Genomic DNA, 17,987 nt, shown 5'->3' on the forward strand with positions numbered 1-17,987 from the left:
GGCTGCAATTTCTCCCCAGACCCCGGCTTATATCTGGCTAAGGCTCGTTCGTGTCCGACCTAAGTCGCGGGCTCCTTTCGGCTGGGTTTTGCAACGAAAATGCTGCCGGTTAACGTAGGATCTGTAAAAGATCTGATCAGCCAAAGCTTTACGGGACAAGATAATGTTAGAGTCCAAACTGAAAGCCAATAATTGCAACCGTGGACAGCTGTTTCGACCTGGTTGGGTCTCGACCGTCTTGTGGACCGATCATCTACCAAATGTACATGGTAATGACCTCAGATGAAACTCAAATCCAAATACTTGCGCATTGTTCAATGTCACATGCAAAACGCGTGAACCTAAACAATATAGGCGGCATCCAGAGTATCATGTTGTTGTCGCGATAAGGAGATTGCGGACAGACAAAAACTGTCCCGCAGAAAATACTTGGCCAAACCATGTTATAAATGAATAGCACATCGGATATAAAAAGATCTTCGCCCAACCCACCCGCCCCCCCCCCCCAAAAAAAAAAAGAAAAAAAAAAAACCTAAATCATACTAACTATGCCTAAATAGAGTGAAACCTCTATTAAGCGAAACCCCAATTAAGCGGACACCCTCTATTAAGCGAACACTTAGCCTGGTCCTGAAATTAACGTGTTATATTTCCCATTATAATGAACCCCTATTCAGCGGACACCTCTATTAAGCGGACGCGGACACTAAAATAAATTGTATTTGGCTAATTTCTATTGTTAAAAACTTCTATTAAGCGGACACCGGATTGAATTGACAATGTGGCGTTGGATTACGTCCTTGAAATAGTCCATTAAATGTACCCGTACTCGTTGCTGTATGGAAAGGGCATTATTACAAACAAATTAAAGTTGGTAATGAAAGCTGATGAACTTAAACTGTGGATAGCTTCGTAAATAACCTGGAACTTTATTGTAGTACAAAGGAACCGTTGAATGTTTATTGTTAACAAACATTGTACAATTGTTATAAACCTTTATTAAGCGGACACCCGGCTCTATTAAGCGGACACTTGGGAAGGTCCCGAGGGTGTCTGCTTAATAGAGGTTTCACTGTGCAATGATACAAGGGACCGCAAACGAAAATGCTGCTGGCATACGTAGGACCCGTAAAAACAATAATCCCTTGTCTATTCCATAATGAAAAAGTATGGAAAGGATATATCCCCTGCCCCTCCCGGGGGGGGGGGAACTCCCATGGAAACAGGACCGGGGTGCTCGTTGAACCTCATACGGGTTAAAAAAAACGGTTTTGGTACCGCTTAGGGTGTTCAGCCTCATGAAATCCACAGCGGGAGTTTTGCGATACCTTTCAGGGTATTGAATAGAAAAAAAAAGTATGAAAGGAGAGTAGTGAAGGACCCTTATAGGGGCCGTAACCAATCAGGAGCCAGGGATGATACCACGTGACCAACAAATTCCCATACATTCTCTTAAAATTGAAAATCCAAGATGGCGCATTGATCAAGATGGCGGCCAAAAAATGACGTCACGCGCTCGCGCATGCCCAAATAAGGCGAGAGACAGGAATTGAGTTTTAACAATTGATTTTTTATTGATTACAGGAAATAAAAAATTACAATGGTGTGTATCCGTACGGAAATGACAGGAAAGTGTTCGTGTCTACGACACGTTTGTCGAAGACGAGTGCGTATCGTTTAGTCCGTGTGATGACTTTGAGATGTTTGGTGGCTGGGTTTCTCCAGAAGAAGTTGGGGTTGACGACGTTGATATTGCGTCGTTCATCCTCGAGAGGTTGTGTGAGTTCGTCGAGGAGATTTTGTCGCGTGACATCGTAATTGAGTTGTCTGGATCCTCGTACATTGAGTGAGAAGCCTCGTACTTTGCAGCAGACTTTGCCTTGGTTGGTTCTGTATCCATAATTTTTGGGTCGAGCGGCAGTGAAATCGGTGATGAAATCGCCATCGTCGAGTTCGTTGGTCATCTCGCCCAGGTAATCGCCTTGCGGAACATCGGCTTGACCTGGTTTGTGCGAGTAGATGACGGAGTCGGTGTCAAAGTAGAGAACTTGTTGCTTTAACTGTTCCAAGTAGCTGTACAATTTGAGACGAGCCCAACAGGTGGTGAAAGCTGCGACGAAGATGTTGATTCGTCCGTTGTCGGGTTGGTTGTCTTTGAGTTCGGCGTGGACGACTTCTAGAGCTTCGTCGTTGGCGATTCTGACTTGTCGTATGTCGTTGAAGGGGTTGGAAACGAGGGCAAAGAGATGCGCTGCGTTGTAGACCACTTAGGTGGTGGGTTTGTGTAGATTTTCACCGAACTTGCCCCAGAAGGAGTTGAGCATGAGTTTGGCGGTGGCTTTGCGTCCGGGATTTTTCTGGATCATGGTTGGATCTAGAGCGACACCTTCTTTCTGTTGGTATTGGCGCACGTAGCGTGCCTTGTCTTCGGGGGTGTCACACCAGTTAGGGTAGCCAGCGGATTCCTGTTTAATTTTTAGCCAGGTGTTCACGTAATCGGCAAAGAGTCCTTTACGGCGTTGTTCTGGTGGGAAATGGTGGACTTCGTGGATCTTGTTGAGCGTGTATCCCATGGCAACGGCTTTCTGGATTTCGGGTGTGCACCAGGTCCCTCGGAGTGTGCGTTGTTCGACCGTGTGAGGGCAGTGATGCGATTTCTCTAGGAGTGGTTTGGTCATTTCGTTTTCCACGCACGAGCGGCATAGTGGGAAGGTGAGTTTACCTCCGTGCCGAAAGGGTAGAACTGGGTGGTATACTTCGTGAGGAGATAGTATGTCCACTTTGGCTATTCCGAAGTAGTGGTGAATGTCTTGATCTTCGGGGTTGACAATGACTTGCGGATGTCCTACGGGGTATTGGCCTTCCTTGTTGACCCATGGGTAGAGCGACGTCACGTCGACGTACTTGGTTTTCTCTCCTTGGGTCACGTTGGTCACGTGATGCAGTTTGACAGCGTTCGTGCGACCTCCGAAGAAGGCTTCTCGGGGCTCGAGCGGGTCGACGATTTCGAACGTGTCTAGGAACTGACGGAGATCTGGGTCGGTTTTGACCACCAGGTCCCACTCGCATTCCCACTTGACGTGGAGCTGGTAGCCACGTTGCCTGAGAAGGGCGTGTTTCTGTAGCGTGGACTCGTGGACTTCCTGTAGAGTGCGATCGGTGTGGCAGATGGGATATCTGTCGCGTTGGCGGGGAAAACAGCGAGGACATCCGTGCCATAGACATCCGTGGAATTCGTAGACGGTTCGAGTGGTGGGATCGTAACCGTCCACGAGGTGATTGGCAAGGCGGACTTCACCTCCGTTTCGTACGGTACGGATACGATCGCCTTGGTCTGTGTGTTGTAACAGGTGTTTTTGCCAGGCTAGCCATTTCAGGGCTTTGACGGACTGATTGGATCTGGCGCCGTGCCATCCTCGAGGTGGTCTGGAGGCGATGGTGTTGGGCGGGACGAGTTTCTTGCGCCAGAATCGGTTGCAGGCGGAGGCGATGGTGACGCATTTCTCCATGGGGTCGAAGTCGGCTTTTTGTTTGAATTCTTGTCGGAACTTTTGACAGCCTGCTTTGAGGAGTTTGACGTCCGACTCGCAGTAGGCTTCCATTTCTCGCCGTAGGACGAAATGGTAGTTGTCGTTGACTTTCTCTTGGTACCACCGTTCGAATTCGGCTTTCTTTTTGGCGGACATGCCGTCGGGATCGTACATGTCTCGCGGCGGCATGGGTCCTTCGTAATCTTGATTTTCTAGGGTGTTGAATTTGTGCGGGAAGAATCCCTTGCACAGTTCGTTTATCCCGAAGGTGGCTGGAAAGTTGGCCAGCGGGAATGGGAGAAAGCGCAGGGAATCTTTGAAAGTCAGTCTGTCGGCTCTCAGAGACAGTATCTTGGTGCCTACGGTGATCTGGTCCGTGAATTCTCGATGCGTAGCGTAACAGTGTTGTAGGATGAACATACCGTCGTAGCCTTTGAGATTGTGGAAGATGACGATGACGTTCCGATCGTCTTCGTCCACGTCGACGGCGATGGATTCGAGGTAGTCGAACATGTCAGCGGTGCAGGTTGGACCGTAGAAGGAGCAGAAGTCATCCTCTTGATCGTCTTCTAGGCAGAGAAGAATGGGCGTTTGATTTCCTTCGACGTCGGTGATGGCTTCGTAGTCGCAGTACACTTGAAGGGGTGGATCTCGGTCCACCCAGACTCGTGTATCTGGATCACCGGGTTCGGGTTCTTCGAAGAGTCGACCTCTGACTTCGTCGCGCTGCACGCGTTTCTTTTTGGGCTCGTCTTCGTCTTCGGGGATGCGTTGGATGTAACATCGGTGAGTCGGTAGAAAGACGTTTTTGTCGCAGATGAGGCATTCATCCCATCCGCATACGTGATCGGGGTAACGAAGGTCCCCTCCTCGCCCGTTCCTATCGTTTGGCTCGTAGACGTGGCAACAGTCTGGACACTTTTTTTAGGTGTCGCAGATGGATGGGATGTTGAGACTCCGTCGATGCAGGTGGTAGTTGTAGCACTGGTCTCCAAAAAATTTTCTGTGACACAACGGACAGATCGAGGTGGGTTTAGGAAACTTGCCACGTTCTAGGGGTCGTTTGGCTTCGATGAAATCGGGGCAGTCTTTTCGTTTGCAGGCAGGACACCATTTACCGTCGCAGGGATGATGTTGAAAGTCGTCGTGATCGTATCTTCGATTGCATTCGTCGCAGAAGTAGGATTTGCTGAGGAACCCGTGAAACGAATTACAATCGTCGTAGTGACTGTCTTCTTTGATGAGACGAATGATTTTGTCCGAGGGTACGGGTCCCGCGTAGATGAGCATGTGCGGTGGATCGATGGAAAGGACCTTTTGTTGGTACCCAGGTAACGCGGCCTGAAACTGCTGCAACTCGGGAATGCCGCAAGGTCCTTCGGGGACGTTGGCTAGACAGTGGAGTTCTTTAGCCAATCGCTCTTGGACGGGTCGCCCCTGTTTGAGATTGTGGTAATCTTGGTCTCGTGGATTCCCGTTCGCATCCACCAGGGCTTTCATGGTGACGATAGCGCGGGCGCAGCAGAGATTGTGTTTGTTTTGGATGATCACGCGCGACCGTTTGACGATTCCCCGTACGGCGGCACAGCTCGGTTTGTATCGTTTTCCGTTCCCGCGCCCCGGACCTGGTGTGCGTATGAAGGTGGTTTCCATGGTAAACGTGTCATCGGGGGCGAATTCTTCGTTTGAGTTGAGTTTGGCCGCGAGAGACTGGAGATAAGTTTCTAGTCTTTCACTCCCTTCTTCGAATTCGCGCACGGTGAAAGTGGTGGATTGAAAGGCGTGCGTGAAGGCACTGGACTGCATGGTGAAATGGACCATGGAGTGGGGTGTCAGGGTAGGCTCCTGATCGATTTGTTGCTCGATGGATCGTTGGAGGGCATGAGTCAATTCTTGACCTAGATTGTCTCTGGGAGTAACGTCTCTATGTTGTTTGAGCGTGGCTTCGAATCTTTGTTTGTTGAGAACGTTTCGCCAGTTACGGCGAGCGCCTACGGGTCTTAATTCGAAATCTAGGAGTGGTCTTGTACTGCTACCACCACCAGTTTGGGTCATCACTTGGTCGAGAGCCGGATCAAAGATCCAGTCATCATCGTCCACGTCAAAGAACGCTTCGTCGTGGGTCCGTCTGTTCTGTGAAGACATGAGTACAATTTGAATGAGACAATGGCACAAACATCGCTTTTTAATCAATAAACACAAGTTTTACAAGAACCAATCATACATCAGCGGTGAACAAGAACGATTTTTTTTCGTCTACATTACGGAACGCGTTTTTAAAACTAAATCCTAAATAGACTTTCTTTTTCTCGTTATGAATGTTGACATAATGGCCATAGAAAGCCGTGTGGCGAGGGTTTGGTCCATACATCGATTCACATACGCTTAGTTTACATTTCCTCGTTCGTATTTCTATGTGACCGTGACCCCATTGTCTTTTCAGTTTGGCATAATCTAAGATTTTTCCGTGAAGTTGATTCAATAGTTCATTGTTCCTGCGGTCTAGTATGTGCTGCCAGGTTGCCCAGGAAAGTATGTAATGCTGTAGTTCTGTAGGTAGCCTATCCCAGTGACTCTGTAAGAGAGTTGGTACGATATTTTCTTAACCATCTATTATGAGCGTACTTAGTGTAGTATTCAGTGACAGGGTAGATGAAAGTCTTTTCTACGGGGGCGCGTCTCTTGGCATTTTTGTAAGAGTCGGCTAAATACGTTTTTTGGGGTTTATCGTCAATGTCGATGTAACATCCGAATATTTTCAAATGTGTGAATTTGTCTTCTTCTTTTTTATACAGCATGGTGAATTACATCGACATATAACAATCTTGATGTGTCCTATGCCCCATTCTTCTTTCAGTTTTGCGAAGGTCAATATTTCTTTGTGAAGACGTCGTAATTTCTTGTTTCTTCTACGCTCGAGTAGGATTTGCCTCGTAGCTAGGCGAATCACGTAACACTGTATTTCTGGAGGTAGTCGATCCCAGTGACTCTAAAAAAGTGAAAGTTTCTTGACGTCATCTATTCTGTAATAGGCACCATTGAAACTGTACCCTAAAAATATTTCTCGCTTAATATTTTGTCCGTCTCTGTAGAATCCTGACACGATCATATGCTTATTTTTGAGTCCTGGAACTCTTCCTTGGGGGCAATACTTTAGCTTACATGTCTCTAGCTTGACTTTGATGGGACCTAGTACCCATTTTTCTTGGACCTTTCCGAAGGTCTGTATCTCGTTGCAAAGTTCTCTCCACGATTCACGTTCACGTCTGTCGATGAGAGAAACAACAGACTTTTTTGAAACAACAAAAGTGCAATTTTTTAATGATTACAACAACATCAATAAAAAACTTGTTTACAATTTCCAACGTTTCTTGGTTTGCATGATTTTCTTCTTAGGCCGAGTCATAGCTCAGTCCTTTTCTCCAGGGTTCGAAATCTTCCCGTCCTTCTTGTAACTTTTCTGCGGCTGTCTTCTTGGCCTTCTTGTACGTCTTTGCTTTGCCTTTGGGACTGTAACCTCCGTCGTCGCCTAAGTATTTTTCTGAGACACCGATGTCTCTCAAGAACCTCTTTTGTGCTTCGGACAAGACTTTCTTTTTCGAACTACTCCCCTTTTTACCTAACGTGGCTGGTTTGGGCAGAATGGGTGGCTTCTTGCTTGTGGATGGTTTGGTAGTTTTAAGCTCCTTTTTAAGACCTGATGTGGAAGGTGTAGCGGGTTGTTGTTTGACGATAACGGGGGCTGCGGGCTGTTTGTTGACTCGGGTTCTGCCGTCCCTTGGTACGAGGGTGTGCCGCGTGTACCCGTCCGTTTACGTTTCACCAGTTTAATTTCTTCGTTTGCTATGGGTTTGGTCATCTTGACGGCCATGCTGTCGGGGATACGACTGTCATTCAAGATGATATGTTCTTCGGCGGCCAAACGTCCCGCTTTGTTCAACAAGGCACTCTGGGTGATCTGACCCTTGTAATAGTCCTGCAATCGATTGAATTCTTGAACGGGCACCATCATGACTTCGTTCATACCTGCTGACTCAGGGTCGTGTCAGGAAACTCGGACAATTCTCTCAAGGCCGTCTCGTAACAGTCTTGCCAGTACTGTATGGCTTCTTCTTTCTTTTCCAACTGTAGTTGAAGACTTTGAACGGTTTGCTTGCCTTTACCGCACTCCTTGCACAACTCTATGCACCCACCGGGCGGCGTGGTATCTCGTTTCGTTTGACAGCTTTGGCAAAAGTAACCGAATTTTAAAGCCATGTACTCTTGATACAAGGCGTGGTACCTCTTATTCCAGTACTCGGACGAGTCTTTCCATTGGGCTTCGCGACAATTGGCATCTTGTAACAGCTGCACGAGTTTAGGAATGGTATTGGACTCTTCTTGGTTTTTTTCTCTCGGTGGGAAATTGGGTATGACGTCGATGCCCTCTAGCGGGTAACCGTCTTCGTCGCGTCCTTTCACCGTACACAACATGCTCGAAAACCACCGTGTAATCCGCTCCAGAACCCTGCTCCGTTTTGACTCAGGAGATGTTCTCTTCGGCGCTTGAGGGAGTTTCTACGTTTACCCACTTCTCGCAAAACCTTTTTATGTCTTTTCAGTTTCCCATAAGTCAACGCGTTGATGGGGATCCTCTTTTTCAGCAAATTGAAGACCATCTCGCTGATGGCGTTGATCTGATCTCTGTCGGCGTACTGCAACATCTGTTGACGTTTTTTTCGATTGGCTTCTTTCAGGACGCTCGTCAAGAAACGACGTTGTCGTCGTAACCTTTTCATCGTGGACGTCTAACGTCAGGATGGTTTGGCACGCTCTTTTATTCACAAGCTTTCCAGAATGTTCAAAACTGTCTTGGCTACGGTTCCTACCAGTTTACCGATACCTTTTCCCTTTTGGATCCTTCCTCTCCTTCTACGTATTCCCATACGCGATGGCACTCGCCGTCTCCTTCGCCTCCTCACCATGTCGGGTTCTGATGACGACACGCACACAATTTCACCTTTAATGACGCATGAAGGTGATCGCGTGCCCTTTTTATAGAGGAACGTGAACAAATCGTTTTTCGTAGTCTCGAACGTATCGGTCGTAGGTGGGAGGTGTGAAATCCGTCACCACGTCGTCCAACGTTTGCATCTTGGTCAAAAACCCATCCATTTCCTCCACTCCGACCAGAGCGTAATTCCTAAGTTCAGTCAGCGTCTTTTCGTAAGTCGTGTAAGCGAATTTGACCATGTCCATCTTGAACGAATACTTCTTGAAATCGTTCCATCCTTTCAGTAAGGTGGCGAAAGCCGTCAATCCTACCACCGTGTACCCATCTTTCCACACGGATCCCAAGATGATGCTCGCGGTCACGACCAGTAATGCCAGTCCGTTGAGAATGGCGTTACACAATTTGTAGTAACCAAACATCTGTCTTCGACACCACCAATACTTGTGGTAGAAGGCATACAATCCGTCCAAACGTTTCAGCGAGTCCAATTCCACCACGGTGGTAAAAGGTTCATCCAATAAACAGACGGAAGTACTCATGACCCTCTTCCAACCAGTTCCAAATATATTCTAACTTTCTTTCGGTACGTTCGATCCTTTTAGCTTGTTGCTCGTACTCCCAGATCTCGTCCTTGAAAGCGGTTTCGACGGACTGGTTCAGGATGTCCTGGACTTGTCCTGGACTCGTCCGAGATACGTTTCATGTCTTCGTGATTCATACTGGTCACATGCCAGTAAGAGCGAGAGCATCGGCATAGATGCAGGAAGTAGGGGAACCACTTGACTTCACTCCTCAACATGTTGCTCTCAGTTACGTACACTGGTCGAATTGCGTGTCACGGTAGGACGTTGTCCGTTTTTATAGGTGGTCGTGATCGTGTTGGTGGTGGTGATACCGGCAATGCGACGACCCGCGGCCGTTTGTTGTTGTTGTCGCAAAATCTCTTCCAGTTGTTGCTGCATCTGGGCTTAGTTGAAAACACGGGTTCCTCGCCTTCGAGCTCGAGAAAGACCCGATCTCACCGACGAAGGAGGTGTGGAGTCACTGCTACTTCCACCTCCGCCTCTGCCTCGGCGTCGTCTTCTTCCACTACCACTGGCGCTACTTCTTCTACGGCTACCAGCATCACTGGGGGACGTCGGCGTGTTTTGACGAGGGACGCGTCTCGGTCGTTTACCTCCTCTAGTAGCTCGTGCCAAAGGTGTGGCGTCTGTCACTGTGGGAGAACGTCCTACCATTCGACCCAACGACACCCGTCGTGACATTGGCGCGTGGCGTGCCCACGCTAGCAGTGCCTACCTCGAGCCTGGTCCCTGACAGTGGCGGTGTCGCCAGTGAAGACTGCGGTGAAGGTGTGTTCAGGCTTAGACCCACACCCGCTGCAGGCGTAACCGGAGACCCCGTTGGAACCGGAGACCCCCACGGCGAATAATCGTCCAGAGCTTCGAAATTGAACTCGTCACCACCAGAACTCATTTCTCTTCTCTCTTTCTATCTTCTTCTTGGCGATTACTTCTTGGGTATGAACCAAACTCTCGAAACCTTCACCATTATATGCATTTGTGATGGATCGTACTCGGCGATAACTATCGCATTCTGTGACCTGTCTCATCGGCTCGTAGTCCGTTTCATTGGGATTCATGATGTAGTTGAGCCTGTTTTTACACAGGTGAATGAATATCGGAAACCACTCTACTTCGCTCCTCAACATGACGTTGCATCAAACTGATGGCATCGCACGAATCCCTCGTCTTTTAACACACGGCTGAGGACGCGTTGATCGTCCTGACTGGCTGGATGAAGATCCAATAGCATGTAACCGTAAAGTCGATCTGTCACCTTTCGAAACGTATCCAACACCTCCTGCCATCGCGTTGGAAACGATTGCAGTAATAGATTTCGTATCCCTAAATGATCACGCGGGTTCTTGAAGGCCGCGATGTAATGAGCGTTGCGGGAAATGGTCTTGGCGAATTTTCCGTTAGGGAATAGATCCTGACACAAGTAAATCACCGTGATGTTCCGATGATGAGAGTGTTTGGTGAAGAGATCCAACACGCGCTTGTCGTTGCCACCCTCGTCCGTCAGATCGTGCAGGACCAAAACGCCCCCTCGAGGAAACCATCGGGGTAACTGTTCGCTGTCGGGGATACCTTCGTGAAACTTGACCCCTCCCTTCTTGAGCTTTTGGAATCCATCTTGCCACGAACCGTAGCAGTAATGAATACTCTTCGGTTTTTCTCGGAACAAGTCACCGTTCTCCAAGAGCAGTTTGGTGGTAAACACCGTCTTGCCGCATCCAGACGGACCCGCTATCAACAAACTCGACGGGGTGTGAAATTGAAACGCTTTGCGTCGTTCCATGATCTTGAAATGGTGAACGGTCGCGGGACGCTCGGTTTTTATCCAAACAACGTAGCCAAGGGTGTCTTGACGGCTTGGATGCGTTTCAATAGACTCAAGAGGGTGGTTCTACGATTGAAACAGATGGGTGGTTTGGCTCGACTCTTGGCGGGCGCTCTCTTGGTGGGCGCTCTCTTTCGAGGATTCTTCGCGAATTTACTCAAATCTCCGAACTTGTCCTCGTACCAATGCCTCTTTTTCATTCTTCTTTTCCTATCTTCTTTCTTGGAAAGCGTCGGCATGGCTGGCGCTCTCTTAAGTTTCCTGCGCGTTGTCACCGTGGACGGCAACTCACCGGTGTTAAGGACACTGTGTTTCGCGTTGTACTCGTCTTGGAGTCTCTGAGGACTGTTCACTAAGGCTCTGTAGAGTTCTTGAAGTTCGGCGTTCATAGCAAGAGTGAATGTCAAATGTGATTTGAACACGCCTTTTATGCACTCACAAAGTGATGTCGGAAGGACTTATTGCCGTATCGAAGGACGTGCCAGTACGGGTAACACCTATAATCTCTGCAAGCGTCTGTTTGAAGTCTGGCTCTCAGACGCAAGTGGAACAGGTCTTATCGAAGTAAATGATCTTTTTCCTGATCAAGTATGAATCGGACTCGACGATAACTGTCGCAATCCGCAATGCGTTTCAGGACCTGTCGACGAGGATCATCCGAGGGTAAGTCCAGATACCTGTCTCGACACAGTTCTAGGAATCGAGGGAAGCATCTGACTTCACCACGCAACATCTTTTCTCAAAATGAACACTTTTTATTCGAACAGCTTACTTTAACAAATGACGCACTCCTCTAGAGGAACCGCACGTGTCCTGTTGACACGGGGTTTTACAAATCTTGCGCCAGGCCAAGTCGTCCACGATCAAACGTTTTAACATCTGTCCTACTTTACGATCGTTCTCTACAAACTCGTTTTTCTTAAAACGACTCAAGAACGCGTTCAGGTCACGACCTTCGGCTCGGTCGATCAGGAACATCAGGGCGTAGCCGCCGCAACTCTGACTGAAGAGTGACTGTAAACTCTTGCCGTTGAAATATGGTACTTGAAATGACGGTCCAACCATTCTCGAAACGGTTCGGCGGTTCCGTACACGTCCAACGGCAGGCCGTAACTGTCCAGGATCTCACACTTGTCCTTGTCGGCCCACAAAGCGATCCAATGCATGCCGGGTTTATCGTGAGGGTCCGTGTTCACGATGTAAGCGGTCGGTCCTTCTTGAGGCAGTGTCTTGGGAAGCCGATCGCAAGGTACCGTTCCGTAAAAAACACAGCAGAGTGACGGATTCGTTCGGGCCAAATGATCCAATTGTAAATTATTCAAGGCTACTTTCTCCATTTTTTTTTCTCATTGGTACACGTCGTAGGTGACGACTCGGTTCTCGTTGATCTCCAGCAAGTTCTCGAATTCGCCGTACAACAAAATGGTCAGGTTTGATCCTGGATTGTCTCCAAAATCGATCACCAGACGCAGCTCACCTGACTGCTTGGGGTTCAACACTGGACTGTCCAAACATCCGTTGGCTGCGTTGTCAAATACAAACAGGTTGCATATCTTGCCGTGCCCCCAGTCCACTTTTCTGACCATGTTTCCTTTTCCCAGACACAAAACTCCTGAGGCCTGGAGGAATCTGTAGTAGCCTCTCAGATCTTTACTGTCATCATAGTGTTTGAGCTCCAAGTTCTCGTAGGGGTACTCTTCACCTCTCACCAATTGTTTGATGGAAGCGAGATTGAATTTTTCAAAGGAGAACGGATTGATCGTAATAGTTCCATTGAAGGCTGTTTGTTTCATCAACACCACCACTAACCGATTAGGTAGCTGATTGTGAAAAGGATTGCTGCACTCAAAATGACGATTGTCATTGGGATGAGAGTAGGTTCGAATTTCACCTCTCACCGTGGGGTAGGTGACCACTCTTCCACTTTTCACGCTGGACATGATTTCTCGGTACACCGAGGGAGTCACTCTCACTTGGGACAGGAACAATCTCACATTCACGTCGGCTTCAGTCAGTCTGATACTATCGGCACCGGCCCATCGGACGGTCCACAGAGCTGGGGGATTGAAGTACATGTCGATCTGGATCTGCACGCCAGGTACCATTAACTTGCTGAGATGAAACACTTCCAGATAAGGTTTGAACCTCAAAGTCACCCTCTTTCCACCAAAAAACTGAATTCGACTTTGAACCATGTTCTTGAGATCTTGTGGTAAAGCATCATAATCGGCGTGAGTCGGATCCAACTTATTGGCTGTCATTACATCTGCGTCTCCACGACTGGGTACACTGAGACAATTGTACCAACCATGGGGTGTCAGGATCGTTTCACCGTCGTCTCGGTCGTGGTTCAACAGCGCTTCGATGTAGGACTTGTAGTGGTAAGTATCGGTCTGTGGGCTGATGAGAGTGCCATTCAATCTCACATTGATCTGTTTCAAGAGGGTGTGGGCCAGATTGTTGGCGAGTCCGATGAGATTCGCTTGCGCTATATTGCCTCCGGTAGGTGTCTTAATGGCCAACTCCACTTCGAAGAAACTCTCGTTCAGGTCGATAAAGTCTTCTTGCGGATCGACTTGGAAGGTCACTAGGTTGATCCCAGTATTGAATGGATTGATTCTCACCACACGTCGAGACGACATGCTGAGATCCGTGGGAGGGGTCTGGAACATGTCCAGGCGGGGGTTACGAACCCCCGCCGACCTGGCATGAGCCACCATGTCCGTCATCGTCTTCTACGTCGTCTTTTTCGTCGTACCCCTCTCAGTGCGGACTGTACCCAACGATAGTTTGGAAGTTTTGATCTGGTTTGGAATATCGAACCGCCTTTATACGTGCGTATTCCTCCAGGTAGACGTCTCACACGTCTCGAGTAGATGGGAATCATGATCCAAACAGGTCTTTTCGAGATCTTTTACTGCCCAACACTCGTTGTATCTCTTGCTTCGCTTTACGTTTCCCGGATCGTATGGCTCATCGCTTTAACCCGGCGAGTGCACCTTTCCAATTGGGCTTTCCTCCTTTGCCACCCGAATTTAAACCTTTCAGACCCTCCATGGCCGTCTCTTTCAGAACGTCCTTGAGAATGCCTGGACCTCGTTTCTTGATGCCTTTCCAAACCTGACCGAATATGCCGGAACCCGTTTGGTATCCGTCGGGATGAAACCGTATCAAAGTTCCCCCGATCATTGTTTCTTAAAGTGTAACGTCACGATCGTTTGGCCAATCCCAAATCTCACCAGTTCTCCAGTTGTCTCGGCCACCTGCACTTCTATAATGTCCAGCACTTCCTTGCGCACGGGAATATATTGAATGTGAGTGGGTTCGAAGTACTGAATACCAGCTCCTCTTCGAATCAAGTTGACCTCTCTCAGTAAATCCGTGACTTGATTTCCTACCACACTTCCACCTCCCACGTCGGAGTAAACAAACAAGGAACGCGAACTTCTTCCAATCACACTTTCAAAAGCTTTGTTCAGGTTCAGAAAACGCCAATTGCAAAAGATGCTGAGTCTCAAAAAATCAGCATTTTTGAGGGTTTTTTTTACGACATTCCAAAAAACACGATTTCCATCAGAATCATATAAGTCTCCATTGCCTTGAATGTCTGGAATGACATCATCGAAAAATTCGATTCGCAAGTTTGGGCCTAGCACGTAAATATTTCCCTTCTCCTGGATCCATCCCATTTTCAAAGCCAGATCGACGTTAAATCGTAATGCAGGTGTATCCGTTTTGGAACGTAAGATGTCTTTGTTATCCGTTACCAGGGGTGCTTACCATTTACAGAAACCATCCGGTTGGAAATTTCAGGCAAAAACATTAAACAGTTGAATACCACGTTGCGGGAGAAGGAATCGCTATAAAGTATATCCACATCAACTAGAGAGACTTAAAAGAGCAGAAAAATAGCATCACCTCAAATCACAGCCCATATTTTCAGAAGCTTCCCAAACGGAATGGTGCGAACCATTTGATTTTCCAACTGGAATTTCCGGTTTTCCCATGTAAATGGTAAGTACCCCAGGTCTTCACCTTCCCACTTGAACGCGACGTAGGTTCTTTTACCATCACTCGTGACATATCTTGAGTTTAATCTCGGTCCAGAGCATTTGAAGATGCGTTCCCTTTCGAAGTAGCTGAGAATGGATTTCTTGAATTCAACTCCGTTCACGTTGCTGAAAACCACTTTGACATTTTCGGTGCTGAAGAAAGCTTCTCCAAACGAATGCCCATTTGAAGTTCGAGGTTCAACGCGTCTCCATGCACAATAGGCCAAGGTGACTTTATCTTCAGAATCGGTAAAGGAAGGAAGCGTCAAATGAGCATCTGGCATAGCGATGCTACACAACCCCACTTTCCACCCATGTCCCTCCAGGCGTATGGGATTGGGTAGCCTGATCTTGAAACTGTTGGGCTTGTTCTCCGGAAACCCGTTCTTACTGCTGTCACTGGGTAAGCTGACGTAAAAATCACTCATCTTTTTTTTTTGAAATGCAACGTGATCGTAGTCACACCCGAAGCAAAGTTCACCAGTTGTCCGTCGTTCTCAGACACTTGCGTCTCGACAATGTCCAAGACGGCCGTGCGCACCGGTAGATATAGGATGTGTCTCGGTTGAAAGTCGACGACATCCGGATCGTAACGAACTTGTTTCAACAGATCCGTGACCTGATTTCCCGTCACCATGCTCTGCCCCACATTCGAATACACAAACAAAGAACGACGATCGTTACCAAACGCTTCTTCGTAACTACGATCCAGGTCCGTGAAAACCCAATTGATGTAACAACTCAGATGTAATGCGTCCGGGTCGATCTTGTAAAAAATCTCGTCCCCGTCATTCTGTGGTATGATCAAGTCCAAGGCCGTGGGTACGACTTCCGTGGGAAATTCTTTTCTCAAGTTGGGTCCCAAGATGTAACCCGGTTGTCCGTTTTGCAATTTTCCCATCTTGACCCATTTCATCTTCTTGGCCAATTCGATCCCAATGGACATCTGCGGATACCTAGCCTTACCATTGATCTGGAGGGTGGTGCACGTTCTCGAGTTGTCGACGACGCACTGTCCGTTCTCGGCACGATGCATGATCGTGTACAGCATTTCGGTGGGATCGTCTGGTTTGCTCTTTTTCTTGAACATTTGTAGGTCGTACACCGTTTGATCCCTCACACGCCACATGTATCGATCTCGTATCATGTTCATGAACTCGGCACCAGTCCTAGGCGTGAATTCCAAATACCCTTCTTTGATCCGGACCATGGCTTCCGAGTGGATGTTGAGTTTTGGGTCTGTCAACTCGATCCACCAGATTTCAAACAGAAGAGGATCTTTCAATCCCATTTGACGAACAGCGGACGAAAAAGAGAGGTCGCTGATATCCACTTTCCATCCCGATTCTCTCAACTGTAACGGGTACGGCAAACGATTCTTGAAACTGTTGGCCTTGTTGTCGGGGAACTCGTTCGTACTGGCATTGCTCATCAACTGCACGTAAAAGTCATCGGGAGACTCATTCATCCTTAAAGTGCAATGTCACCGAGGTCACGCCCGAGGTAAAGTCCACCAGTCGTCCGTCGTTCTCGGCCAATTGCATCTCCACTATATCTAAAACATTGCTGCGTACGGGTTTATATTGAATCTGAGAAGGTTCGTACGTCGTCTTGGTAGGGTCGTGGGGTACTTCTCTCAATAGGTCCGTCACTCGATTCCCCGTGATCGTGCTGGGTCCTACATTCGAATACAAGTACATGAGACTACGAGGAGGAGGGAGGTCCGGATGGATGCTGACTCCCCGATAGACCTTGGCGTATTCCTCGTCCAGGCAACTGAAGCGCCAGTTGCAATAGGGACTGAGCTGTAACACCCCGGCGCTGCTCAAATCCCGAAAGTCACGAGTGCGAAGAGCGTCATGGTTTCTCCAGTCTTTCTTGTAATCGGCTGGAACGGTGTCGTTTTGGAACATTTTAATCATATTCATAGTCATGTGAACGGAGTAATACGATTCCTCGTTAATCCATCCCATCGTCTTGACCAGTTTAGGACCAAAAAACACTCTTGGACGTTCTCTGTCTCCGGATGCGTTGAGGAACGTGTCGGTGTCGTCCAGAATCAAATCATACCCCTCCCATCGAAACACGGGGTAGTATTTTTTCCCGTCCGGAGCTCGTAGACTTTCACCTGATCGATCCATACAATGATACAGGCGTTCGTGAAAACGATTGATCAGGTATTGCATGAGAGATCTACCACTCGTCACTTTGTGTCGGTCTTGGTTCAGTTCCTTCCCGGGGACGTGAAATGGCACGCGGTAACGTCCCGGAACCCACGAACCATCGGATGTCCTGAGAAACGTTTCAATGGTCCACTCAACACCAAACACATAATCGTCGTCGTCAAAGTCGTGCGCTTGATGGGCGGGTACTTGATGCAGTCGTGACGGGGGTATCGGGTAAGAAATGCTCACCAATCCCACTTTCCATTCCTTGTCGGCGTCAAACATGAGCGGGTAAGGTAGACGATTCTTGAAACTGTTAGCCTTGTTGTCGGGAAACTCAAACGTACTGGCATTGCTCAGCAACTGCACGTAAAAATCTTTCATTTTTTTGGCTTTTTTGTCACGTACAGGTCTTTTTTATCCAACCAACTGTCGTACTTGACTGGCCAACCTTTCCAACGCACCAAGACTTTATCCCCTTTTCGTTTGACGATCTTGTCGATGCGGAACAGATCGTCGTCTTTCACGGTCACCTTTTGCGAATCTTGCGCGTAAAACGTGCCATCGACTGACGAGCCATCCCATTCCTCCACTTTATACGTGGGAACCTTACCAGGACGCACCCTACGTATCACAAACACCTCTTCGGTCCAACCGGGTAAATACCCTTTCTTGAACTCTTTGAACTTCTTGTTCAGTCTCACACGATCCCCGACTTTGAGTTGAGGTTTCTTGAATTTTCCCTTTTTACCGTAAAGAGTCTCCCACACGTCCTCGCTATTGGCTAAAGTCACTTGATCGGGAGCCATCTTGATACTTCGATGATACGATCGATTGTACC

General features: G+C 48.1%; 6 protein-coding genes across 6 annotated transcripts; all 6 read right to left on the minus strand.

The window, feature by feature from the left end:
* Positions 1–752: 752 nt before the first annotated feature.
* Positions 753–4,043, minus strand: LOC149114464 (uncharacterized). Its single transcript, XM_089286072.1, has 3 exons — positions 3,703–4,043; positions 2,723–3,177; positions 753–835 (listed from the first exon to the last, which is right to left on the minus strand). Exons 1-3 carry the CDS (start codon positions 4,041–4,043, stop codon positions 753–755), a joined length of 879 nt encoding a protein of 292 aa, XP_089142198.1.
* A 404-nt stretch (positions 4,044–4,447) lies between these two features.
* Positions 4,448–6,236, minus strand: LOC149114465 (uncharacterized). Its single transcript, XM_089287007.1, has one exon. The coding sequence runs from the start codon at positions 5,673–5,675 to the stop codon at positions 4,455–4,457; it is 1,221 nt and encodes a 406-aa protein (XP_089143133.1). The 5' UTR covers positions 5,676–6,236; the 3' UTR covers positions 4,448–4,454.
* Positions 6,237–8,547: 2,311 nt separating this feature from the next.
* Positions 8,548–9,062, minus strand: LOC149114466 (uncharacterized). The gene has a single exon (XM_089287729.1). The coding sequence runs from the start codon at positions 9,060–9,062 to the stop codon at positions 8,565–8,567; it is 498 nt and encodes a 165-aa protein (XP_089143855.1). The 3' UTR covers positions 8,548–8,564.
* Positions 9,063–10,019: 957 nt separating this feature from the next.
* On the minus strand, positions 10,020–11,072 carry LOC149114467 (uncharacterized). The gene has a single exon (XM_089287010.1). It carries the CDS (start codon positions 10,885–10,887, stop codon positions 10,228–10,230), a length of 660 nt encoding a protein of 219 aa, XP_089143136.1. The 5' UTR covers positions 10,888–11,072; the 3' UTR covers positions 10,020–10,227.
* Positions 11,073–11,144: 72 nt separating this feature from the next.
* LOC110046827 (uncharacterized protein F54H12.2-like) lies at positions 11,145–14,411 on the minus strand. The gene has a single exon (XM_089287008.1). The coding sequence runs from the start codon at positions 13,656–13,658 to the stop codon at positions 12,276–12,278; it is 1,383 nt and encodes a 460-aa protein (XP_089143134.1). The 5' UTR covers positions 13,659–14,411; the 3' UTR covers positions 11,145–12,275.
* A 1,956-nt stretch (positions 14,412–16,367) lies between these two features.
* LOC149114468 (uncharacterized) lies at positions 16,368–17,603 on the minus strand. Its single transcript, XM_089287009.1, has one exon. The coding sequence runs from the start codon at positions 17,528–17,530 to the stop codon at positions 16,442–16,444; it is 1,089 nt and encodes a 362-aa protein (XP_089143135.1). The 5' UTR covers positions 17,531–17,603; the 3' UTR covers positions 16,368–16,441.
* Positions 17,604–17,987: the final 384 nt, after the last annotated feature.

The sequence above is a fragment of the Orbicella faveolata genome, unplaced genomic scaffold (genome assembly GCF_042242905.1).
Source record: "Orbicella faveolata isolate gen_17 unplaced genomic scaffold, um_ofav_v1 contig_14, whole genome shotgun sequence".
NCBI lineage: Eukaryota > Metazoa > Cnidaria > Anthozoa > Scleractinia > Merulinidae > Orbicella > Orbicella faveolata.

Bases quoted from the DNA above. Each gene is read 5' to 3' on its own strand.
- LOC149114465 (XM_089287007.1), bottom strand. From the start codon at position 5,675: ATGTCTTCACAGAACAGACGGACCCACGACGAAGCGTTCTTTGACGTG.
- LOC110046827 (XM_089287008.1), bottom strand. From the start codon at position 13,658: ATGACGGACATGGTGGCTCATGCCAGGTCGGCGGGGGTTCGTAACCCC.
- LOC149114468 (XM_089287009.1), bottom strand. From the start codon at position 17,530: ATGAAAGATTTTTACGTGCAGTTGCTGAGCAATGCCAGTACGTTTGAG.
- LOC149114467 (XM_089287010.1), bottom strand. From the start codon at position 10,887: ATGGAACGACGCAAAGCGTTTCAATTTCACACCCCGTCGAGTTTGTTG.
- LOC149114466 (XM_089287729.1), bottom strand. From the start codon at position 9,062: ATGAGTACTTCCGTCTGTTTATTGGATGAACCTTTTACCACCGTGGTG.
- LOC149114464 (XM_089286072.1), bottom strand. From the start codon at position 4,043: ATGTTCGACTACCTCGAATCCATCGCCGTCGACGTGGACGAAGACGAT. The intron at 3,178-3,702 runs GTACGATCCCGA...CCAACGCGACAG, and splicing joins CCCATGCCGCCGCGAGACAT to ATATCCCATCTGCCACACCG. The intron at 836-2,722 runs GTAAACTCACCT...CTTTCCATACAG, and splicing joins TCTACCCTTTCGGCACGGAG to CAACGAGTACGGGTACATTT.